Source organism: Rhinoderma darwinii, chromosome 13 (genome assembly GCF_050947455.1).
Source record: "Rhinoderma darwinii isolate aRhiDar2 chromosome 13, aRhiDar2.hap1, whole genome shotgun sequence".
NCBI classification, from domain to species: domain Eukaryota; kingdom Metazoa; phylum Chordata; class Amphibia; order Anura; family Rhinodermatidae; genus Rhinoderma; species Rhinoderma darwinii.
This window is the reverse complement of record NC_134699.1, coordinates 47,595,440-47,622,161: the sequence shown is the minus strand read 5'-3', so window position 1 is coordinate 47,622,161 and position 26,722 is coordinate 47,595,440. Positions and strand designations below refer to the sequence as shown.

Here is a 26,722-nt window from a genome sequence, read left to right as displayed (position 1 = left end):
CTCACTGAGCAAGCAGTTAGTTGGGTAGATCTGGAGGGTGAAGACATGGGTCAGCAGGATCATGCAAGTAGCTGGGTTAATGTAGTTAGGGGCAGTAGACAGGCGTCCAAGAAAAGGAAGGCCAATCCTGTTTCTGATATTCCAAGCAAAATTGCCAAGTTGGGTGATGATGCGAGGGTGTCGGTCTCAGAAATGACAGCCCTAGTGGATACTGATCTCCCTTACAGCCGGGAGAACAGCCCAGCTAGTAGTCGGCGGGGTGGTAATGCAGGTAAGCCAAGACAATTGGTAGTTGTAGGGGATTCTATAATCAGGAAAACGGATAGAATAATTTGTTGCCAAGACCGCCTCAACCGAATGGTTTGCCGTCTCACTGGTGCCAGGACCTCCAAGGTAATCTCAGGAATACTGCCTGTGCCATGCGCATCACAGGAAAGACAGCGGGAGCTGAGGGAGTTAAATGCATGGCTGAAGTCTTGGTGCAGAGGAGAAGGCTTTGGGTTCATAGAACACTGGACTGACTTTTCATTGAGGTACAGACTGTATTCTGCAGATGATTTGCACCTAAATGGAAGGGGGTCCGCTGTGCTGGGGAAAGAGAATTCTAGCTAGGTTGGCGGAGTATTTACACTAGGGCTAAGGTCAATGTAGAAAATAAAGGGGAAGTTAGGTTAGATGGGGTTGAGACTATGGTGGTGGGGGGGAGAAATAGTCTGTGGGGAGAGGACTAGATAACAGGATAAGGAGATCCTTTTGTTACAAAACCGCAATAAAAAACAAAATATAGTTGGTGTTGCTGAAACATGGCTGGACTCTTCTCATGACTGGGCTGTAAATCTACAGGATTTTACACTTTTTCGGAAGGACAGGACAAATAGGAAAGGCGGTGGTGTATGTCTGTATGTGAGAAGTGATATGAGGGCGGTGGTGTATGTCTGTATGTGAGAAGTGATATGGAGGCGGTGGTGTATGTCTGTATGTGAGAAGTGATATGAGGGCGGTGGTGTATGTCTGTATGTGAGAAGTGATATGGAGGCGGTGGTGTATGTCTGTATGTGAGAAGTGATATGAGGGCGGTGGTGTATGTCTGTATGTGAGAAGTGATATGGGGGCGGTGGTGTATGTCTGTATGTGAGAAGTGATATGGAGGCGGTAGTGTATGTCTGTATGTGAGAAGTGATATGAAGGTGGTGGTGTATGTCTGTATGTGAGAAGTGATATGAAGGCGGTGGTGTATGTCTGTATGTGAGAAGTGATATGAAGGCGGTGGTGTATGTCTGTATGTGAGAAGTGATATGAGGGCGGTGGTGTATGTCTGTATGTGAGAAGTGATATAAAGGAGAGTGTGAAAGACATTAGAGGGTGAAGATTGTGAGAAGGTTGAAACCTCGTGGGTGGAATTACAAAGGGAGGTAAAAATTACTTTTAGTGTAATCTATAGGCCCCCCAATATAACTGAGGAGATGGAAGGTCAGCTATATAAACAGATGGAGCGGGCTGCACAGGCGGGTACTGTAGTGATAATGGGAGATTTTAATTACCGGGATATTAATTGGCGTCATGGTTCGGCTTCAACTGCGAAGGGGAGACATTTCCTCAACCTGTTGCAGGAAGATTTTATGGGCCAGTTTGTGGAAGACCCGACTAGAGGTGAAGCTCTGTTGGATCTGGTCATTTCTAATAATGCAGAACTTGTTGGGAACGTCAATGATCATGAAAACATAGATAACAGTGTTCATAATATAGTTACATTTTACCTATACTGTAAAAAACAAACGCAGGCTGGGAGGGCAAAAACATTTCATTTTAAGGCGGCCAATTTCCCCAGGATGAGGGCTGTAATTCAGGATATAGACTGGGAAGAACGAATGTCAAATAATGGTACAAATGATAAATGGGAGATTTTCAAATCTACTTTGGGTAATTATAGTGCAAAATTTATTCCTATAGGTAACAAGTATAAACGACTAAAATTAAACCCCACATGGCTTACACCTTCTGTGAAAGGGGCAATACATTACAAAAAAAGGGCATTTAAAAAATACAAATCTGAGGGTACAGCTCCAGCCTTTGTAAAATATAAAAAGCTTAATAAAATCTGTAAAAAAAAAAAAAAGTAATAAAATCAGCAAAAATACTAAATGAAAGACAGGTGGTCAAGGATAGTAAAACAAAACCTCAAGTATGTAAATGCAAAAAAGCCAAGGTCTGAACATGTAGGACCCCTAGATAGTGGTAATGGAGAGTTGGTCACAGGGGATCAAGAGAAGGCAGAGTTACTAAATGGGTTCTTTAGCTCTGTATATACAAGAGAAGAAAGAGCAGCTGATGTAGCCGGTGCCAGTGCTGTTAACATATCAGTTGATATACTGAATTGGCTGAATGTAGATATGGTCCAAGCGAAGTTAAATAAAATAAATGTACACAAGACCCCCGGGACCAGATGGGTTAGGCTTCGTTCACATCTGTATTGGGGTCCCATTCTGACGTTCCATCTGAGCTTTCCGTCAGAACGGGACCCTGAACAGACACGAACGAAAACCAGGTGGTTTCCGTTTCCATCACCATTGATTTCAATGGTGACGGATCCGGTGCCCATGGTTTCTGTTTGTGTCTGTTGTGCACCAGATCCGTCGTTTTGACTGAAGCAACAGCGTACTGGTATATTAGGGGCTTTGCAAACGCGACATGGTACCCAGAAAGCAATCCAGCAAAATCTCTGCTCCAAAAGCCAAGTGGCGCTCCTTCCCTTCTGAGCCATGCCGTGTGCCCAAACAGCAGTTTATGACTACATATGGGGTATTTCCTTACTCCAGAGAAGTTGCTTTACAAATTTTAGGGGGCTTTTTCTTCTTTATTCCTTTTTTTAGCTGATACTACATCTTATTGGAGAAAGTGTACATTTTTTTCATTTTTACATCCAAATGCTAATAAACTCTATGAAACACCCGTGGCGTCAAAATGCTCACTACACCCCTGGATGAATTCCTTGTATAGTTTCCAAAATGGGGTCTTTTTTGGGGTGTTTCCTTTGTTTTGGCATCACAAGACCTCTTCAAACCTGACATGGTGCCTAAAATATATTCTAACAAAAAAGGCGGCCCCAAAATCCTCTAGGTGCTCTTTTGATTCTGAGGCCTGTACTTCAGCAAATTCGCACACTAGGGCCACATGTGGGATATTTCTAAAAACTGCAGAATCTGGGAAATAAATATTAAGTTGTGGTTCTCTGGTAAAACCTTCTGTGTAACAGCAAATAATGGATTAAATATGAATTTCTGCAAAAATTATACAATTTGTAAATTTCACCTCTACTTTACTTTAATTCTTGTGAAACACCTAAAGGGTTAAGAAACTTTCTATATGCGGTTTTAAATACTTTGAGGGGTGCAGTTTTTAAAATGGGTGATTTATGAGGGTGTATATTGTATGGGCCCCTCAAAGCCACTTAACAACTGAACTGGTCCCTGTATAAATAGCCTTTTGACATTTTCTTGAAAATGTGAGAAATTGCTGCTAAAGTTCTAAGCCTTGTAATGTAATTGAAAAATAAAAGGATGTTCAAAAAACGATGCCAATCTAAAGTAAACATATGGGAAATGTTAATTAGTAAATATTTTGCATGGTATTACCATCTGTTTTACAAGCATTTTACATTCAAATTTAGAAAAATGCTTATTTTTGAAATCTCACAAAATTTTGGTGTTTTCACAATTAAATACTGAATGTATCGACCAAATGTTACCACTAACTTAAAGTAAAATGTGTCACAAGAAAACAATCTCAGAATCGCTTGGATAGGTAAAAGGATTCCCAAATTATTACCACATAAAGTGACACACATCGGATTTAAAAAATAAGTCTTTCAGGAAGGTCAAAAGCGGCTGAAGTGGGAAGGGGTTAAAAACTTCTGCAAATTTTTTATGCTGAAGTAACACATGTACTCTGCATTTTATCATGTCAACCAGCTTTACAGCCAGGGTGAGAGGGACACTCCTTCCATTACTATTCAAGCTGCCTACAGGGTATAGTGAGAATTTTTTGTTGATTTTGTTTTCTTTAACTAATATTACAATGAGCAAAGGGGCTTGTCAGTGAAATTTTTTTTTTTATGGTCAAAATGCAAGACAGAAGGGCAGATGTAAAAATTAAAAAAGAAAAAAAATCTAAACGCGTGGTCAATTTTAAAACACTCAGGACACAATCCTTGGTTTGTGGGGCACGTGTTGCACATATATCTTGTGTCCTTCCTGATGCGTTGTTTTGAGCACATGCGGCAACTTTTTTGGGGCCACTGGTTTTTTTTCAGTGGGGGGGGGGGGGGGGGGAAGCCCCGGAAGCCCCTATTTCTGTGATGAAATGTTGGTCGGCAACAATCCTGCTGACATTGCTGCTGGATGTGCAGAAGACAGCTTCTTGTACCATACCTTTGTTTTGCGCATGGCGCTGTATGGCTTTTGGACTTGATCCGAAAGATCAACGCCACCCTTAAAAATATTGTACTCCTGTACGCACAAGGGTTTGAGGGCATAGGTTGTGGACCTGCGTACAGGGACAAGGCTGCTGCTGCCGCCATTATGAATGGTGGGCATGATGTCTCTGGTCTCCGTGGAGCATCAGATCTGCAGACGACCCTGCTCTCTCCCAGCCTTAACGACTGTCCCAGCAGAGTTTTGGGGAGGCATTTCTATTTTTTCCGGATTGTGCCACAGGCCAATGTGCATCGGGACGCAAGGACTTTGAGGAAAGAGAGACTATTATAGAAATTGTCTATGTATAAATGATACACTTTGTCAAGCAGCAGGTGCACAAGGTCCCACACAATCTTCCCACCGACTCCTGGGAAGGGGGGGGCATTCAGGGGGGAACAATTTTAGACACCTTTTCCACAAACTCTGAAGCGATGGGTATACCCGGAGGCACGCTCAGATTTGATATAGTTTAATATCGTACTGGACCCTTTTGTTTGGAAGGTACTGCCTAAACCTGAGCCTTCCCTTAAAACAGACAAGGGATTCATCCACCGCAATATTCCGTATAGGGGTATAATTTTGTGAAGATGTTTGACAATAATAGTCAATTATTGGCCTTATTTTGAAGAGAAGGTCAAAATTTGGGGCATCTGGGGGTGGGCAGCGACTGTTGTCATTAAAATGCAGGAATTTAATTATCGCCTCAAAGAGTGTCCTGCTCACCATTTTGCGGTAGAGGGGTGCTGTATAATATATCGGGGGGACCAGCAATCTCTAATAGTGTTTTTTTTGTTGTTTTTTTTAGAATGCCAAAACTTAAAAATATGCCTCAAAATTTACGCAGCTCTGCTGCATTTGTTGGAATCCAATTTTGGCCTTTGGTATAGTAGGTGTCAGGATTTTTGGAGATAAACTGAGCAGCATAAATGTTTGTCTGCTCAACCATCAAATTTATTAGGGAGTCAGAAAAAATAATAATTAAAAAACAAAAAAGGGGGGGGGGGGGATAAAAAGTAATGGCCCCAAACCCTGTGCATCAAATTGAATACCTGAGGAGGCAGTAAAGTCAGGCACTTGAGGGCTATAACGGTCTGCAGCTACCCATGACAACTAAGGCATAGCAGGACCTTGACTCCTTGGTGCTGACGGAGGGGGGTTTCAGAGTCCGTTTCGCTAGATACAGATTCAGATGAAAGCTCAAACGGTGCTTCACCTTCACATAACATTTCGTATGCCTCCTCAGCAGTGTAAAGCCTTTGAGCCATATTTTATAGGTCTGATGACAGGTCTGATGACAGGTCTGATGACAGGTCTGATGACAGGTCTGATGACAGGTCTGATGACAGGTCTGATGACAGGTCTGATGACAGGTCTGATGACAGGTCTGATGACAGGTCTGATGACAGGTCTGATGACAGGTCTGATGACAGGTCTGATGACAGGTCTGATGACAGGTCTGATGACAGGTCTGATGACAGGTCTATATCCCAACTGAACAATGGGAGCAAAGCATCCACCAGTGACCCTGCTCTTTTTGAAAGTGGGGATACCCTACCTACCAAATCCTAAACAAGAGGTGTCATTGCTACCTAAGCAATGCCTCGGGCAGTGGGCAATCTAGGGGTATACAGACACGGGCGATGACAGGTCTGGTGACACAGATCAAAAGATGATAGTGGTTGTGGTGGTTTATCAGCTGGTGAAGGGACAGAATTGGCCAGCATTATTTAAACCTTTTAGCTCAATTGACACGGCTTCTGGCTCTGTCAAACTCCAGGACACAAGTGAGCTTGACAGAGCAGGAGATGCAGTCAAAACAATCCTTCTGCGTGGCGATTGGCCAGTCAGTAGACTGGCCAATCACAGCGATCGCCGGCACAGGACCATTCTGATTATTCCTATGCCCGCATCTCCTGCCCAGCAACTCTGCTTCAGAGCAGAGTAGCCGGATCGGTCACTGTGTCACGTTACAGTTTAAAGTACTGACGTGCCGTGTCCGTCAGATTGCACCAAGTTACTTGCAATCCTGACATACCAGGCACGTAATTTTGCGGAAAAGGGTTAATTCAAAAGTAGGCAACTCTAAATAGTGTTAATTAAAAATGTCCTACCATTTTTCTGCTGTATTCTGTGTAACTCCTTCACCTAGCTGGTTGTCCTGCAACGTCTAACATAGATCTAACAACACACTGTTCCTTTTGGGAGAACGTCATCTGCTCTCCCTTCTCTCTCTGCTAGATAGCAGCAGTAAGAGGTGGAAGGTTTTACAACCTCTTACTGATTGGCAAATCAGACTGTGGAGTAGGGGAAAGGCATCCAAGGTTTTCAGGGAGGGCAGATCACACAAGCGGTCCGACTGAAGAGTGAAGATAGGTAGGAAAGCACACGTGGGAGGGAAAATTACACAGGCTGTGTATGAGTGGCGAGAAAGTAGAGCACCCTTGGTTGACTGTGCAGGGTGAGGATGGGATATTACACACGCCTCACAATGAGTATATGTAAAATCCCTCCAGGGCTGTAAAAGGAAAAAAAAAAAAAAATAATATATCAGTAATGAAATGAAGCTGTGCTGATACATGAGCTAGTGAAGACAGCAGCATCCTGGATACACAAACTTTGCAACCAGTATGTATTACTGGAGGGACAGGTCCACGTGAGAAAAGTATGTGGAGAATAACTTTTAAGATCAAGAAATTCTGGCTTTTTCTTACTTAAAGAGGCTCTGTCACCACATTATAAGTGCACTATCTCCTACATAATGTGATCGGCACTGTAATGTAGGAGAGTAGCAGTGCTTTTTATTTAGAAAAACGATCTATTTTAAACCACTTTATGATTGATTTTTAGCTTTATGCTAATGAGTTTCTTAATGCCCAAGTGGGCGTGTTTTTATGTTAGACCAAGTGGGCGTTGTACAGAGGAGTGTATGACGCTGACCAATCAGCGTCATACACTTCTCTCCATTCATTTACACTGCACTAGCGATATAGCTATATCGCTATGTGCAGTCACTTACACAAACACTAACATTACTGCAGTGTCCTGATAATGAATATACATCACTACCAGCCTGGACGGCTGATGGCGCAGGCTATCTTCTTGACAAATATACATTTTGCGGGAAGCACCTGCTTTCAATAACGTATACTTGCTTGAAGTTAAGGGCTTAAAGCCGGAGCTGAAAAAAAATGACAATATGGCTTCAGTTTGGGGGGAGTATGGTCATGGAAACCCGGTGTGGATCCATATCACCGAGGACAACAAGATCTACTTCCTACCTGGCTCAAATAGTAATAGGTATGTGTATCTGATGATTTTGATGTATATCAGGTCTCTACAACAATATACCTTACTGGAATAAGAAAGACGGATCAGTAATGCAGCTCAGCGTTAGGGCATGTATATTCAAGCAATCATATCACAGGATAGAACATATTGGCACTATGACAGTTATGCTAGCCCGATATGATGATACAACATGGGACACACTACTCTGGGACACTAAATTTTGAGATAGCGTCAGGGCTTAGAAAATTTTTGAAATAATTCCGTATAAAAATGAATGCGTATAAGGTACATTGTATTTACGAAGAGGTGCAATGAAAGATTACAATCCTTATTTACCAAAACTGACTAACACAAAACCTGTCCTTGTCGCCTATAGCGACTAATCACAGTGCAGCTTTCATTTTTCTAGAGCAGTTTTAGAAATGAGAGCGGAGCTCTGGTTGGTTACTATGGGCAACAAGGCCAGTTTTTCTATAAGACCGTTTTAAGAAATCCTCTCTCAACGTTTGTATGGTCACTGATCACTACAAGCAGTACTTCAAAAGCCAACAAGTTAGCGATATTGAGGATTACCTGGGTACGATCAGCAGCAACATCAGAGTCCGAATTGCCGATACTGATCACAATATCTGTGGCTCGAAAGCGGAAGTCTGGATGGTCGGCGATGTCATAGACACTGACGTCATCTTCTTCGCCAACGACCTAAAATGTCAAGTATAACTTTTTATATAACTAAAGAACAGGCATCCTTTTGTCTTTTTGAAAGTACATTATTAAAGGAATCAAAAATGGGTGGTGAAGAATGTCTAAAAACATTTCCTATTACACATTTATCAGAACATGTGCTACTCTAAACAGCGATAAGAGGGAATGCTTCAGTCCTACATGAACTAGAGAGATCCCACACGCTCTGGAGTGGTTACATAGACTACTATGAGAACTCCCGGCATGCTGCTGCGCACACAGAACTCCCAATTCTTTCCTCCTTTGCGTCGGACATAGAAGGCTGCTCAGTAATCACACGGTTAATATAGATTTAGCAACTACTGCACAACTTCTAAACAGATTCTACTTCCTCACCTCAACGTCATTCCCTGCAGAATTCAACTTGATCCATTTGACGACACACGTACGTCCCGTGTGATCTCCGGACTGCACCACACCATATATGCTAGGATCTTGCAAAGCGTGCGCTGTAAGAGAAGGGTCATGATCATTAAGGAAAAAGGGAATTGTACTGCAACTACGGAAGGTCACAACTGAAAAGAACATACTTTCACGTTTATAGTTTACTGACCTCTTTTATCTACAATAAAATCTCCTGGACAGAATTCATTGTGATCTAAATGTTGAATAGGGATGAGCTCGTTGGACCGAATGTTGGTTTCTACAGTACCATCTTGCCACATGACGTCTGCTGTGGTCACGGTGGTGATGACTTCAACAGCCACTCTACAGGGAAGTGTAATCGGGTTAGTAAATGCATTATTTTTTAAAAGTATTATGTTATAACAAAAAATTGTATTACCATAATCCAAATATATATATCTCCCTATAACCAACCCCACAGCAAAGGGTATAAAAAAGGTGGTCGTACCGACCCATAGAATAAAGGAGACATAGTATTTATGCCGCATAGTGAACGGTGTAAATTTAAACCGCGAAAGACAATGCAGGAATAGCGTTTATTTTCAATTATTGTTAATCAATATAGTATATGCACAAAAAAATGGTGCCATTGAAAAACGCAGCTCGTCCCGCAAAAAACAAGCCTTCATACGCCTATGTTGACGGAAAAAATAAAAAAGAGTTATAACTCTTGGAATGTGAAGAGGAGAAAAAAAAAAAAAAAAGAATGCTTGGTCATTAAGGCCAAGATAGGCCTGGTCGTTAATGGCCAACTGCATCCAGCAAGCAATGGTGGCCTTTGAAGCCGGGCCACCCTAACAGGACCCTCAGAAACAAATAGGGAGTCTGACTAATAGAAGGACTTGGTAGCTGCAATGTAGACTTGTAGGGCTACAACGACATCCAAGCAATGTAAGGCACGTTCTCGTGGGTGAGAAGGTTTAGGACAAAACGAAGGAAGGACAATGCCCTCATTAGGATGGAAGGAGGAAACCACCTTAGGAAGGAAGGCACCGGACGTAGCACTATCTTGTCAATATGAAAAACCGTAAACGGAGCTTTGCAGGACCAGGCTGTCGGATAGAGGTGATTGCCACAAGGAAAACTACCTTCCATGATCAGATCCTGAGAGAAACTTCCCACAAAGGTTCGTAGGGTGCAGCTTGCAGAGCGTTAAAGACCAGATTGAGACCCAAAGTTCTAAAGACCGATAAGGAGGACAATGTGCGACTCCCTGCAAAAAAGTCTTTATTGGAGCGCTGAAATACAAACTGCGTTGGAAAAGAATAGATAGGTTTCAGCCCTACCCTTTTAGAGTAGCCAAACTGAGCGCCTGGCCTGAACCCACCTTGAGGAAAGCCAGAATTCGCAGGATGGAAAAATGGAGGGGGGTGGAACTAATGGGATTCACACCACCTAAAATAAGCCAACTAAGTTAGATGGTAAATTCTTTGGGATGGAGTCTTCCGGGCCTTAATCAGGATCTAGAATGGAGGACAAAAAACACGGCACCACATGGTGCGGGTCACACGGTGTAAAGAGGAAACAGAACAGGTGATATGGACTCACCTGTTGAAGTTGTACTAACAACAGGCACAACACTGGTACAAACAATGAGTATGATGTAGCGGAAGCTGGGTTCAAAAGCTGATCCGCTGGCAAGGGGATAACTTCGAATAGAAAAAAAATGGAGAACCACAAAATAGCGCTGCTAACCACAGTATGACAAAATGAAGAATTGTATTAGAGGTCCATTTATTAATACAGACTACGCGTTTCAAAGCCGCATCGGCGTCTTCATCAGGTCAAACTTTAGGAAGACGCCGCTGCAGCGTTGAAACGCGTAGTCTGTATTAATAAATGGACCTCTAATACAATTCTTCATTTTATCCTACTGATGTTAGCAGGGCCTTAATCATGAACAGATCAGAGAAACCTTTGAAATTCAAAACCGCGGTTTTAACTGCCAAGCCGTCAAACGCAGCCAAGGCAAAGCAGAGTGGAATATTGGACCTTGGGAAAGTAGGTTGTGCAGCAGAGGAATCGGCCACATGGCATCTGCTAACAGGAGCATTAGATCCACGTACCAAGCTCTACGAGGCCAGATGGGGCCACCATGATGGATGGAATTCATGCGTCCTTGACCCTTTTCGGCACTCTAGGTAGAAGTGTAAGGGGAGGAAAAACATGAAGCACGACCAGGGGAGTACCAGAGCATCGGCTCCAATGGCCTTGTCCCCGATTCTGGTGACGTAGTCCGGGTACTTGTGATTGAGGTAAGAAGCTAAGAGATCCACGTCTGGGAAGCCCCACCGAATACAAAAGCAGTGAAAAAACTCTTGATGAAAAGACCATTCTCCAGGATCCATGCGTTCTCGGCTCAGGTAATCTACCTCCCAATTGTCTATTCCTGTGCACTGTTGAGATGGCTGTGACATTTTGTTTCCGCCCAGAGAAGGATCCTGGCGGATTCCTTCCATACAGTCCTGCTTCTTTTACCTCCCTGATGATTGAATTATGCCACTGCTGTAGAATTCTGTCTGTATCCGCACTGAGAGACCCTGCAGGCAAGACTTCCAGTGGAACAGAGACAGGAGGTAGGCCCTCAGCTCCTAGATGTTGATCTGGAGTGGAGCTTCCAGGTCGGACCAGGTGCCCTGGACTGTAAGGCAGCTGAAAACCACCCCCCAGCCGGACAAACTTGCGTTTGTTGTGATGACTTGCCAGTGGAGAGTTGTGAAGGGTTTTCCCTGAGAGATGTTGGGGAAAAGACAAACCACAGCAGCTCCTTCCTGACTGAAGGGGGCAGACTGATCATCAGATCCAAGGAGTCCAGAGACTTGTCCCGAGACAGAATGGGCAGTTGTAGAGATCGGGAGTGAAATCGAGCAAACGGGACTGCCTTAAAAAGGTTGAGACTATTGTCCAAGACTTTCATGCAGAAGCGGATGGATCAAGGAACATTCCTGAGAGGTATTGCCCAAAAAAATAATTACACTGGACAGAGATTTTTTTTTTTCTTGCATGTTGGCACAACCTCCCACAACCAGGCGTCTTCAATGTTTTCGAGCCATGACTCCTAGAAGGAGAGCAGCCATCACCCCACCCGAGGCAGCAGCTTGGGCGGGGTCCAATTTTCAGGTTATGAAAGCCCGCTGTGCCAGAGCAGGTCTAGCGGATCGGTTGTGGGCCTGCCAGGAGTTTGTAGACCAGAAGGAAGGTCTCTGCGCTCAAAAGGGATGGTAGTCACGTGAATTCTGCCTCTGACATGTGGCCGAGTACCGAAATGAACAAAACCGCCTTTGTCTTTTGACTGAGGGAACTGGGCATCGTCTGACGACGTTGTGGAAGTAAAGTGCTCCTTCCTCCTGTAGCCTCAGAAATCAGTTGGACCAGGTCAGGTCCATAAAAGAGATCCTGGGCAGATGGAAGGGTGAAAACCTTCTTCCTAGAGGCACTGTCAGTATCCCAGTTCATAGTCCAAATGGGCCTGCGGACATGCCATGGTCTTAGCCGACCTTTGGGCAGATTGGACAAAGACGTCACAGATATATTTAGACATCTGCAAAAGTTGTGCAGCTAGCAGCGAAGTATCCACTTGAGTCCCCTGAATCAATTGCGTCCTGTAGTTGAGTAGCTAGTTCAATACTAGCCAAGCTAACCCAATATTCCGCAAAAGATGCTCTTACTGAAGCCCCGGCCAAGCTGAAAGTGGCTTTTGCCATTGACTCCACTATGGCATCAACTGGATCCTTTAAGGCAGAAACATCTGCAACTGGTAAAAAAGTACTTTCAAGGCAGGCCATGGGAGCATCTACCTTGGGGTGAGCTGACCATTTGGTAATACACTTATCAGAGAAAAGAAACCTAGTCCACACTCTTGGACACTTGCATAGACAGGTCAGGGTGTTTACATGCAACAGAAAACAATTTGTCAAAGCCCTTATGATCTGGAAAAGACCAGAGGGGGGTCGCCTGCAGCGATGTAATAACTCATTCGGAGGGGATTGAGAAGGATAATCTGCAACATTAAGTATATCTCTCACTGCCTGAATGAGATCCTTCACAGCAGGAGGAGTGGATTTGCTTCTATTACACTCAATCTCTGAGACGGAGAGAGATTCGTCCCTTGAAGAAGCAGGTTCAGATATATCTCTTGAATGAAAAACAAAAATGAAGGATGCCTGTAGCATTTTTGTCCAAAGAGGAATCAGAGGAAGAGTGATAACTCCTTTATTTCCTGGCCTGCTTGCGGAATGCACTGGGAGAACTAGAACAAGTGCAATCCAGGGAAGAGTGTCTGGGGGCCGGAAAGGACTGTGGTGCCTGAGAGGTCAGACAATTGGGAAAGTGTAAGATAGATCGATAGATGAAACTTTATTTATCCCGGCAGGGAAGTTTTGTTTTTCACAACTTGAAATATTTTTACTACACAAACTGCAAAAGACGATGAGTAAACCAACTATGTCACGCTTCCACTATGTTCTGTAAAGGATGTGCCTCATCTAACAATCGCAAAAAGTTCCTTTCCTCATTACCTCTTCAAACAACGGCACTCCTTCACTATAGCTCTTCCCTTTTTGATCAGCTTATTTAACCTATTCATCTCTGCCTTCCTGATATTCCCGCCCACAGAGTCATAAAACATTACTAACAATTTATTACAAACAGTAACCCCTTCGGGAAGAAGCCATTTTTTGATTTTCGTTTTTCACTCACCGCATTCCAAGAGCCATAACTTTTTTATGTTTCCGTTAATAGAGTGGAGTGAGGCCTTATTTTTTGCATAAGGAGTTGTAGTTTCTTTTGGTACCATTTAGAGTTCCATATAACGTACTGGGAAACTGGAAATTTTGTTTTTTTTCCAGATTTGTGATTTCTGCATTGGATTTGCAGCTTATCTGCCGCCAAAATCGCGACATTTGCTATTTGTTGCGGCTTTTACCTCCCATTGAACTCAACTGGGAAAAGCCACAATAAAAGCGCAACCATTACCCAGAATAAACGGACATGCTGCGGATTGGAAATCTACACCGCAGGTCAATTTATGCACATTTTTGGAGCTGTTTTTTTTTCTGCTTTTCTTCCACTTTGCTGCTGGGGCAATAGGCTGCGAATTTTACGCAATGAAATCCGTTGCGGAAAATCCACAGCTGATGTGCCTCATGTGCACATACCCTAAACGTGTTATTTTCTTGAAAAGCTCCTGGAATGAGCACTGTTGATCAGAACGCCAAAAAGTAAAAGTATTTTAAATTTAAGTTCAGTGCTCAGTCCTAGTACACATTATAAAATGTGAAAACCATTGCTCGAGATAGTATTGCTGGCCATACACATTAGAGGCACGTCGGCCATACCCGCTGACCATTTAATGCGTGTGCCGGGGGTCCCGACTCTCCCGACGACAGATGTTTGGGGGGGGAGAAGTGTCAGGCCAGTTGAATTTCAACAAGTCTGATCCTTTTGTTCATCTGGAGATAAGCCGCTGTCAAAGGAGTCTGGCAGAAGCTTTCTGTCTATTAAAAACACACGCATGCTTGGCGTATAGGGAAGTCAATAGGAATAGCGGTCAGCCGAACGATTATTCAGCCGACAGATATCTTAAGTGTATGGTCAGCTTTACAGAACCAAAGCCCAAGGCTGAACTACGGAGACTCTGACAATTTCTCAGTAAGGCCTTATTCAGACGAGCGTGTCCGTTTTGCGTCCAAAACACAACTAAGCGTATTTCAGTTCCGTGTGGCATCAGTTTTCCGGTTTTGTCTCACCATTTCTTTAGCAACTGGTGCGTGAAAAACCATGAACAGCACACAAATGTTGTCCGTGTGCCATCTGTTTTTTCAGGCACCAATTGACTTCGATGGTCTGCAAAAACGTACAGGCAGTGAGTTTCACTCAACGGACACACGCTGCGTGAAAAGCCACGGACGTGTGAAAAGCCCCATTGAATTGCATAGGTCCGAGTGCTGTCCGTTTTTTTAACAGACAGCACACTGATGTATAATGCGCTTGTCTGAATAAGGCCTAATGCTGCCCAGTCATTGGGCTTGTAACTTGGTGGTGAACCAGAGAGAATGAGAGAAGTTATCAAGGCATAACAAACGGGGTCTCCCCACTTACAAACCTGTCCCCGGTGTTAAATTCTCTGTACACCTTGCTCTTCTTTTTCTTTTTGTGCTTTCTCTTTAAGTTTCTTATGGAAAGAGGAATACTCTTCTTACGCCCAGGCCTACTGCCACTTTTAGAGGAAGTTGTTGAGCTTGCAGAGGAGGTCACTGAACTAGTGTCATCCGTGTCTTCTGCCGCCTCGTCATCCGCCTCCTGTTCTCCAGGCAGAAGTGGCAAATCCTGAAACATCTCTCGGATGTTGCCGAGAAACTGATAATGCGCAGAACATCCTTCAGAACTTGGTGCTGTCTCGATGGTCTCACACGGCGGAGCATTGATAGAGTTTCTTTTAAGCAGCTCTACAGGATTGGTAGGCTCCTGTGTACATGAGATAATCTTCACAATTTGCTTTTCCTGTAACTTTTCTGTTGGCTGAAAAGAGATTTCAGATCGCATCACACAACAGGCGGTAGGTGAAATATGAACTCCCACCCAACAGCCTACTTTCACACTAGGAGCTATTAACGCAAACTGCTCGTCAGATTTTCCATTTATTTTAACGTTAGACACACAGACAGAAAACTGTATATAAAATGTGAACAGGCCCGGGGGATGGGGAGGGGGTTTACAGAACTGCAGTCTCATCAAATCATGAGTTACGAGGCGGCTTTCAGACTACTTGTAGGGGCTCATCAAATATTCAGGAAAGCAGTAAATAAAAAAGAAATAGCAGGTAGCATACCAACCAATGGATGGTGACCTATGGCTGCGTTCAAAATGCGTGGTTCCGTCTTTGTTCTGAAGTGTTATGGTTTCACGCGGTCTGAATGGTCGGAAGGGCAGCATGTAGCAGCGGTTCACAGTATTACAGCCTTCTCCCATTGAAGTCAATGGGAGAAGGCCAATACTGTGAACCGCCACTTGTTGGCGATTCGGTGTGAACAGTAAAGGAAATGAATGGGGGCGTTGTAGCCTCTTCCAAACAGCTGATTGGCGGGGGTGCAGGGAGTCGGACACCGACTGATCAGGTATTGATGGCCTATCCTGAGGATAGATCATCACATTTCTGGGAAAACCCAGTTCCGGGTAACTATTCATTGCATACCTTTCGAGAACTAGTCACTTCACCAAGTAGGCAATTCTTCTCTAAGCTTTCACATAAGATTTTATTGGGTTCTACCATAGTAGGGAAGATGTACAGACAGCGCTCTCCCAGCTGCCGCTGAGTGTGGTCGAATGAGCCCAGCCTCTTCACTCTGATAGAAAATAAAACATAGAAATCATACAACAACTGTAGGATTCTGCCAATCAATGTGAACACAAACAAACAGGAATAAGGTAGAATATATATGCAGGACTTGGAGGGGTTTATCCACGTTTATAATCCCTGTTAAGGCATAATTTAGTAACAGAAAGACGGAAGTATTGGGGAATCCGGTGCCAGAGTAGGGAGCGGCTCGGACTCTGGAGAGTGTCTGGCATCTGTGCATTACAAGGGTGTGTTCACTAAAGGTCCTATTACATAGCCCAATATGGGCCGTGAAAACAGTTAGTTCCTCGTGCCATGATTGGTTACGTATGGCGATGTGCGATCGTTAATACGATCGCTCGTCCATCTAAATTTTTTGGCAGCAAATGGTTTACACACGGAGATGTGCTGCCGACAGCGATAATATTACTTGCAGCATAACGAGCCGATTCAGCCGATTATTGGGGGAAACGCTCGTTCATCGGCTGATCGTTGCCCTGTTTACACCAGACAATGATCGGGAACAAGCTTTTATAGGAACGCTCATTTGCCCAATCATTGGCCCGTGTAAAAGGGCCTTTAGTGAACAGTGTTCAGGCTCATTCACACGAGCGTGAATCACATCCATGTGCTGTGCGTAGAAACGCACAGCACACCGCCCCATTGATTTCAATGGGACTATTCACACATGCGTGAGTTTTCATGCAGCGAGTGTCCGTTGCACGAAACACACCGCATGTGCTATCTCTATTCAAGCAAGGGAGCAAAAGTTCAGCTTTCATAGGGCATTGTACAGATAATCCAAACAGAACTGGTCATGTTGATAACCTTTGGCTAAGGGACATACACTGGATCTGTTAAGGCCCAATTACACACGCCAATGATAAGGCAAACGGGCATTCATATTAACGCCCATTCATCGATCCTCACTTTTATGCAGCATTAAAAATAGTCGTCAGCAGCACATCTCCCTCTGTAAACAGGAAGATGTGCTGCCGACATGATGGAAATGTACGGGAACGAATGATCGGAGTAACGAGTATTTATCCCTATACATATCCAATCATTGCTCCATGCAAAAGGAGCAAACGAGCGCTCTCATTGATCGGCGCTCGTTTACACGGCCCACGTCAGGCCGTATGATAGGACCCTAAGACAATACATAGATTAAGACACGTTAGATAAAAGTGAAACGCTTAAGCAAAGATTCAGGGCAAGAAATCTGAAAGTGGTATGCCGAATAGAACATGTCTATGGGAGAGCGAGTATGGAGGCACATACAGTGGTGTTGTAACCCACTATACGCTACAAGTAGTATATGGAATAAACACAAGTAATGATTAGTTACATTAATGCGTTCAAGAGGTATCAGTGGGGAAGACATTGTGATATTTATTAGTGGCGGCTTACTCACTTGGGCAAATGTTCTTGTGTTATAACAGACGACGGTGGGTCCATAGAATCTGTACCCCCAAGACAAAAGCTTTTTGTAATCCAGGTTACTCTTAGTTCTGTTACTTGCACCTGGACAGAGCACAACAGCATATGGTGAGAAGATGCATGTGATGTAGAGGTGCAGATTAGTAAGCAGTGAAAGAAGCAGATACAGAGCCTGAGCGGGTGCGATGCAGACGGTGGACACGACGCGTGGTAAGAAGACTGGCACGAAGGGCAATGTACCGCGCAGTACTCACCTCTTCTACGCCAACACGGAATTTGCTCTTCGCGCTGAGGACCGGTTTCATGCCAGAAAGCCACTGAACATTTGAAAAAACTTTGGATGGACCAATAAGCATTTGGCCTGGGTAGAAGCCGTAAGAGTCATCAAAAAACAGGCCCTATAAAGAAAGACAGTAACATGAGCTGAAAGGTAGAAGGTGCAAAGTGACAAACATAACCGGAATAGATGTAAGGCCATCTTGTGTTCTAGCACTGGGTGACGCCATTTTTAAAGCCAATCATTTTGCCTGGATTAATTTCAGCTGAAAACTATATTCAATATCTTCAGAGCCAAGGTCAGGGCTCTATCTTGCTACTTCACATCTAACCAGACACGTCCAAATTCCAAAACGTAAGGCCAACCATGTAATGAATGGACCAGGTCCAACAAATCGGGAGCTGCTCATACATAGTTGCCCCTCGTTCAGGCTCATAGAGGGTTTCCTAAATGGGGTACTCCAATTTTTCTACATACATATGCCCAAATAGACCCCAAGGACAGGAGTTGCTGCTTTGAGACGTCCACTTCTCGTAAAGCTTTTAAGTCACAAATACGTCTTTACTAAAACAAAGTTCGATTGAGATCTTACAACAATAAAAGGTATTGTAATGCAATGAGTGGTAGCTCTACTGTAGAATAGTTACCGAGTCACTGGCGTGGGGACAGACATCGTACAATTTAGAAGCATCTTCTGTGCTCATAGAGCACCTGCAACAAGACAACAACAGGAGTCTTGTAAGAAGAAGAGACAAAACAACAGCGACAAAGAACTTGCCTTACACGACTAAAGTCTGTGGTATTGGCTAAACACAGATAGGCCTACCTGGCTCCGTTAGACAGCTTCAGGATAACTTGGTTTTTGAGATCATAGACTTTACCCAGCCAGCAGTCATAAGCAATGTAATCTCCATACATGATGGGCTACAAAGAAAAAGTAGATGAAGCGAAGTACAAGTACATGTGAACAATGTGTATATATAGTTGCTTGCTTTAGACAATCACGAATACTATAGGCAACGGTGGACTGATAGCATCCACAGACGTCAACAAACACCCATTGACTTCCAATGTCTATTCCCAGTTCCCCAAACGCTACCTTGAAGACCCCCAGACCAATACTTTCGGCATTTAATCTCCAGAGAACGCCCAATTTTAAAGAGAGGTTTTAGTCTTTGGGCAACTTAAAAAGCCATTGAGTAATAAAGAGATTTGTGCAGAGACCAGAGAGTGATGGCAGAAAACTGCTGATCCTATTTTTTGCATAAATAAATGTCAACACCAAAATAGGAGGCAATTTCCGATTCCCCCCCCCAATAACTTGTATCATGCCTCTTCAGTGTTGTAGGCACATACAGGTCATCTGTACCCTACTACAGCGTTATTAAATCGAACAATCTCAGGGAAGGTAAGAATGGCTGAAATAGAGCTCCTCAATAGAGCTCGACAGCTAGCCGGTGTTTAACATGGGGTTATGCTGGCAGCAGCTCATATGAGCTTCCCTTATATACCTGTACACGTGGAGAGTTCTAAGGCCCCATGCACACAAATGTATTTTTTTTCCTCCCGTAAATACGGGTCCGTTGTCACCAGTATTCCACCCGTATTTACGGACCTGTTTTTTCTGCACTAATCGGCAGCCCCTTCTCTCTATCAGCGCTGGATAGAGAGAAGGGGCAGCCCTTTCGGGCAGAGTTTCCGCAGCGATTGAAATGAAAAGAAGTTCATACGTACCCCGGCCGTTATCTTGTTGACGTGTGCCTCTTTTGACATCCAGTCCGACCCCGCTGGATGACGTGGCAGTCCATGTGACCGCTGCAGCCTGTGATTGGCTGCAGCAGTCACATGGGATGAAACGTCATCCCAGGAGGCCGGACTGGAGGAAGAAGCAGGGAGTTCTGGGTAAGTTAACTTTTAATACTATTAACTCCAGCGGTAGTCACTGTCCCGGGTGCTGAAAGAGTTACTGCCAATCAGTTAACGGTTTCAGTACCCTGGACAGTGACTATCCCCTGACGTCGCCTAGCAACGCTCCCGTAATTACGGGTGCACACACGTAGCCACCCGTAATTACGGGAGCCCCATAGACTTCTATGGGCCTGCCCGTGCCGTTATTACAGCCGGAAATAGGACATGTTCTATATTTTTCAACGGCCCGGGCACCTTCCCGCAAGCAAACGGGAAGGTACCCGTGGCCAATAGAAGTCTCGTAATTAAGGGCGTTTTTTCGTTCGTGTGAATGGGGCATTACATCAAGTAAATCCCAGCCGTCTCACCCATATGTGCTGCAGGTCCTTGCTGTTGACTGGATGCAGGAAGCAGTTGGTACCCACGACTTTCACCACGCAATCTATGTTTACATCAATGACTGTGCCACACTGACTGTCCTGCAATAAAAGATACAGTAAAAAAACAACTGTAAGATAAATCAGAAAACCCATCAAACGAAGCAAAGAAACTTGTAGCACTGCACAAGAAGTTACCTTTGAACTCATGTGATGAACAACATCCCTGGGCACCAAAGACCTGTCCTCCAGCTTAAGCTAGATGATAAAAAAAAAGGAAACATAGATGTGACATATGATATATTTAAGGACAACACTTCAGGCTACTTCTACACCGCAAATCCGTGGCAATTTACAGTTGAATTAATATGGTTGGAGTTTTGAAAACCCCGTCGCCATGTAGTACACAAAAAAAATCCGAGCAGAAATAAGAGGATGCTGCAGATTTTGTAATCCGCACCACGCTCATTCACGGGTGGAAATGTTGCAGATTTTTACGTTGGATTTCGCCCTTTGTAATGCATAGGGTGAAATCCGTGGCAAATCCGCAAGCAACACGTCCCTTCACATGCAGGCAAGGTCCAATCAGGCAACTCTTGAGAGACCTCTTTAAAAAGAAGCATGGTTGTCATTTTAATCATTTCCAGGAGGAATAACAGAGGAACACCACAATGCAGTGTTCTACAAAAAGATGCGCCAGAATTGATATTTTAGGTGCAGGTTCCTGTGGACAACCCCAGAATACATTGTGACCTCATGGCACACCGCTGGTTACATTACACTTATAGTAGTAACCGTTATGATTTTACATGTATATAGGCATGAGATTATTAGCCAGACAATGGACACACATCTGATTTTCCATCTTCAGGTTTATGGCCACCTGTAGTTATGCCCCATGTAAGAGTAGTTAGTAGCCATTAGACTACGGCATGAAACACATGGCAGATGTGAGCAGCCTTACTGTCCCTAGGGGGCTCTTCTCTAGTGCCGATCATGGAATAAGCTCAAAAGAGATCACAAAGCCTGGCAATACAATACAGCCACCCACTAACGTAGCCCATGACACCCTACAAAGAATGTGGTTTTCAGCTATTTGGACTTCTAACAAAAGGTGAGCGTTCTCCATTCTCTGGCTGGTTCTCTCTAGAAGTGCTGACTGCATTAATAGAATCAATTCCTATGGTGTGAAAGTATTAGCGTTGCTGTAGCTGAACACATGGGCTTTCTGCCAGAACACTCCTAGGATACAATGCAGACAAACTGCATCAGATGAGAGAATCCTCCCGACCTCAGTGTGAACGTCCCTGAACGAGAACCACACACAAAACTTACATCATTGTCCTAAATCCCAGTATCCGACACATCTAGGGTCAGTCCTACAATAGATTATTGTACTGTAAAAACAGACTAAAAAAAGTGAACATTTAAAAGACTTTAAAGCTGTATAGACAACGTGACCTGTTGTCTATACAGTCGAAGCCAGGGGTCCCAAACTCAGGCGGGTAAATGAGCGGCACATAGAATAAATGTGAAGATGACGGGCCATATTACTTTCAAACTTGATACAATAAAAAATGATTGTCAATTAGTTATTTGAACTACTATAACAATACTACACCACTACAATACTACAATGCTCTGGCCGGGGATTCAGGAGTCCCCGACGTCACTACCGATATATGGACAGTGACGTCAGGGGCTTCTCCTGGAGCAGAATCCCTAGACAGAGCGTCGACAATGCTATGGTTTGGGTTTCCACTCCTAGAGGGAGCCCCAAAGGCAGGTCCAGCTCCAGGTTTATGTGGGCCCTTGGCGACACAGACTTAGTAGGCCCCTTTGCGGGGGAACTCACGGCGGCAGTAAAATGGCAGAAAATGTCATTTTGTGCCCCCATATAGACATCAGGCCCCGTTTGCACCCTCATAAATGTAGTGTCCTCTGTAAATAGCGCCACACAAGCCCCCTCCTCCCAGGCCGCGCCACACAAGCCCCCTCCTCCCAGGCCGCGCCACACAGACTCCCTTCCTGTAGGTAGCGCCTTTGGGGTTCCCTCTAGGAGTGGAATCCCCAGTCAGCACATTGCCAATGCTCTGGCTGGGGATTCCGCTTCAGGAGAAACCCCTGACATCACGGTCCATATATGGACAGTGTTGTCAGGGGGAACCCCAGAGCCATAGTCCCGGGCAGAGCACTACTAGCCCTCTGCCTCGGACTCCTGCTCTGCTCCTGACATCACTGTCAATTTATGGATAGTGATGTCGGGAGCAGAGCTGAAGTCCCAGGCAGAGAGCTAGTAAAGGCTCTGCTCCGGTACTCCAGCTCTGGGGAAGCCCCTGACATCACTGTTCATATACGGCTAGTGGTGTCACGGAAAACCCTAGAGCCAAAGTACCGGGCAGAGCGCTACTAGCATTCTGCCAGATACACTGCTCTGCCCTGACAACACTGTACATATATGGACAGTGACGTCAGGAGCTTCCCCAGAGACGGAGTCCCGGAGCAGAGCCACTAGCACTCTGACTGGGTCTCCTCTCCTCCCGACATCCCTGTCCACATATGGTGCCGACACCAGCCCTGCCAAAAGACGCTACCAACAAGGAGGGGGGCGGGGATTCTGCTCCTAGACAGGGGCTCCCCCTAGGAGCAGAAACCCCGGCAAGAGCGTCAGCAACGCTCTGGCCCGGGGACGCTGCCCCTGAAGGAGTCATATTGGCTGTATCAGCATCCAGCGGCCGAGTGGTGCCCCCCCCCCCCAAGTGTAGTGGGCCCCGGCACTTTCCCGGATTCGCCGGTGGCATTTTCTACAGGGGGGGCGTGTGCGGCGCTCCTCCTTTGGCCTGCCCTCTGCTGTCCCGAAGATGTCTCTGGAGGTTCAGTGCACCGCAGGCCACAGCCGACAGCCTCAGGGGCCGCATGCGGCCCAAGTGTTTGAGACCCCTGGTCTAGGCCACTACATCGATTTTGCTAAAAATTCAGGACAGTCTGTAGTATATGGGTTGTGATGAACATGTTGCACATGCGGTCAATTATTTCAAAGACTAAAATGTATGGGCGTTTCCCATGTACCGTTTCGATGCAGTTTTTGAACCCAAAACCAGGAGTGAATGTTAAATTTTTTTTAAAAAAAAAAAGAAACTTTCCTAAATACTTCCCCTCCCTTTAGCATCCACACTACACTAGTGTCTAATTTAAAATACAATGCCATTTCCTCCGCCCCCAATTTTCAGTGCCATTAGTATGCCAATATATTTATACAAGTGCCCCAAAGTGTAAGGCATGCAATCGCTAATGTGGATATAAAAAGGTATTTTGTCTTGTGAAAGGGACAAAAAAATAAGTCAAAACTGATGTTGCATTAAATAAATTAAAAAGACACTTGATCTAATCTCGGCGACAGTAATTTTTATTATTCCAAAGCCATCAAGGAAGCACTTTATTAATAATAATAATAATAATAATATACCTTTATAGACCCATACAACATTTCAGCTCATGGCAAATAAAGGTTCATATTATTATTGAAATGCTGCCTTGATGTCTTTGGAACTGTATTAAAAGGGACCTATGGATGAAGACCTGTAAGGTATGCACCAACAAATAACATTTTCCCAGGGCTGCTTTTTTTCTTTTGCGGACAGTAATTGCGAACGCTTTTTCTGGAATATAGGAGTTCAGTGCAGGTTTATAAATAGCTACGCAACAAACCACTTTGGTCACGAAAGAATGATCTTTTTAAAAAATTGGCAAAAGTTTTCCCTCTACCAGCCAGCAGAGATACTGCTATTCATAGAATTATCAATTTTTAATGAATTTCCCTTGAGAATTTAGTCATCGATGAACCGGCCCTTATTAACAAATGACAGTGCAACATTGCAATGTGCAGGAAAGACAGTAACTGCGTTACAAGACTTCAATCCTATACAATATACTATTCTTTCAGATAACACGAGGCTAGCGCTGACCCAAAGGGGATCCTATGGTGTTATGAAATGCCATTTAACGTGCACTTGAAATATGGGTAGCTATATGATGTAGCCAAAGAGTTAAACTAGCAAGCCCTTAGAGCGCTCTGATCCAGGCGGCCAGAAACTTGGGAAGTTGCTCCCACTATCTAGCTATCGGAATACTGAAGCATTACGGAGCAAGGAAAGCCCCATGTTCCCATTCAATCAGCAACATTGGAGGTAGAGTCACCTGTATTGGGACGAGCGCACATTAAAAGGACTGCATGGTTTGGACAACCCTTTTCCACTGCTGGGAGCCCTGTGATCAGCGGTTGTTGCTGCAGTGTAAAACGTCTGTGTTCATGCAGGGTCATTAGAAAAACAAAGCATTGTGGGGAGCCCATTGATTTCTGTGGTTGCCTGCAGTATACCAGATCTTAGAGCTGGAAGTGGCTCAGGAAAAGGATCAAATGACCCCCTACTCTATTAGAGTATCATGATGTCACAGGGTATATACCAGTGAGTAGTCTAAGGGTATGTGCACACTGCTTATTTTCAGCCGTTTTTCAGGCCGTAAACGGCCGAAAAGTAGGACGCAGAATGCCTCCAAGCATCTGCCCATTGATTTCAACGGGAAATGCGGCGTTCTGTACCGACGGGGCATATATAAAACGCCCGAAAAAAAGAAGTGCATGTCACTTCTTAAGCCGTTTTTCATTGACCCTTGAAAACAACTCCGTATTTTCAGCCTTTTTTTTTTTAGCAACTCGCGATTCTATGGAGTCAATACAAAATGGCTCCAAAAACAGCTCAAGAATTGACATGCACTTCTTTTTCGCGGGCGTTTTTTTTACGCGGCCGTATTTTCGTCCGTTTACAGCCCAAAAAACGGCCGAAAATAAGCCATGTGAACATACCTTAACCCAGACAAATCGTTTCTGTACCTGGAAACCAAAAGTGCTGTGTGTAAAGAAAATAAAAAAAATTCTACAATTCCCCATCTTAAGGCCGAATTTACACGAGCGTGTGCGTTTTGCGCAGGCAAAAAACGCTGGGGTTTGGCGTGCGCAATAGGCACTTAACTGCTCCGTGTGACATGATCATATGGTGCGCGGCTGCGTGATTTTCGCGCAGCTACCATCATTATGACACTGGTGCTTTTCGGTTTTCATTCATACTTTTTACTGCTGTTGCGCGAATCACGCGCGACACGCGGAAGTGCTTCCGTGTGGTGCGCATGATTTTCACGCACCCATTGACTTCAATGGGTGCGTGATGCGCGAACAACGCAGAAATATAGGACATGTCGTGCGTTTCACGCAGCGAACACACGCTGCGCAAAAATCACGGACTGTCTGCCCGGCCCCATAGACTAATATAGGTCCGTGCAAGGCGGGTGAAAATCACGCGCGCTGCACGGACGTATATCACGTTGGTGTAAATCCGCCCTAAATCTCAGGGTGCAAGGCTGTGGCTGGGGCTGTACTCACATTAGTACATCAAACGGTGGATGATTAGGGCAATAAAACGGTGTAGGGCCAAACAAAGATTGCGGGGAGGTCGAGGGTGGGGAAAGTCCATTTTGAGGGTAATAAATCCAATCGGATGGCACGATTAGACTTAGATTTTTCATGTTTAAAAAGCTAAGGGGGGGGGGGGTGAAGGCTTCAGGTGGGAATAACCCTTTAAAGTCTCTCTCAACATATGATGTAGAGGGGATACGGTCGTATTTTTTCTTCGTGGAAAAAAAGACAAAGCCTTGCAAGCCCCAGAGGAAACCGGAGGGGCGAAAGCCAGGGTCGGGCTGACAGTGTTTGGCGTGCCGCGCTTTTAAACTTTGACATGCCTGAAATTTCTTGTCGGATGGAAATAAATTGCATGGAGTGGAATAAACCCAAAGGTGTTGCGTCTTAAATCTATCGAAGTATCGAATCTGTAACGACTACAGGCAGAGGCCCCTGTGAGCAGATCCTGAACAGCCCGTGGAGAACCACAGGTCTATTGTATTTCCCATCTACCTAGGTGTTAATCCCTAGGGATATTCTACTGGATTGTCATTCGCATAGAGTGGTATATATTTAACGGTTCGCGGTCTTGAAGATGGAGTCTAATTGGTAAAGACGGTATTAAATATCAAATAAATAGTAAAAAACGATAAAAATAAATATTACTTGAAAGCAGGACTAGAAATACGCACGCGCACCCGGACGTGTAAATCTGTCATGGTAATGGGGTCACAAGAGGTCGCAGAGAAGGACAGAACGGAGCACGGCCAGGCAGACGGACGCAGATGATGGGGGGACGACTCCTTTCTTATTAATGTAGTGGCTTCCGCACACCCATGTGACTCGCGTACACTGCAACGTCCCGTTATCCCCCGCCCAGTCTGTTAACTGTTTCACAGCCATAACGCATGCAAGATGAAGACTCATCCTCCTCATCATCCACTGCCAGAGTATACACAGCACAAGAGGACTAACTGAAATATATGGACCCGGGCTGTGTAAATACTGGGAGGATGCGATATA

General features: G+C 44.6%; 1 protein-coding gene across 1 annotated transcript in view; it reads right to left on the bottom strand.

The window, feature by feature from the left end:
• The window catches only part of UBE2O (ubiquitin conjugating enzyme E2 O), a 38,771-nt gene that overhangs the window by 10,766 nt on the left and 1,283 nt on the right, over positions 1–26,722 (bottom strand). The window contains exons 2-12 of the mRNA XM_075845079.1: positions 20,446–20,505; positions 20,239–20,349; positions 18,789–18,886; positions 18,610–18,673; positions 17,940–18,083; positions 17,660–17,769; positions 16,102–16,252; positions 15,013–15,428; positions 9,058–9,212; positions 8,841–8,953; positions 8,334–8,462 (exon numbers count right to left, since the gene is read on the bottom strand). Of these exons, the coding sequence (XP_075701194.1) occupies positions 8,334–8,462; positions 8,841–8,953; positions 9,058–9,212; positions 15,013–15,428; positions 16,102–16,252; positions 17,660–17,769; positions 17,940–18,083; positions 18,610–18,673; positions 18,789–18,886; positions 20,239–20,349; positions 20,446–20,505 (1,551 nt within the window). The remainder of the gene's footprint in view (positions 1–8,333; positions 8,463–8,840; positions 8,954–9,057; positions 9,213–15,012; positions 15,429–16,101; positions 16,253–17,659; positions 17,770–17,939; positions 18,084–18,609; positions 18,674–18,788; positions 18,887–20,238; positions 20,350–20,445; positions 20,506–26,722) is intronic.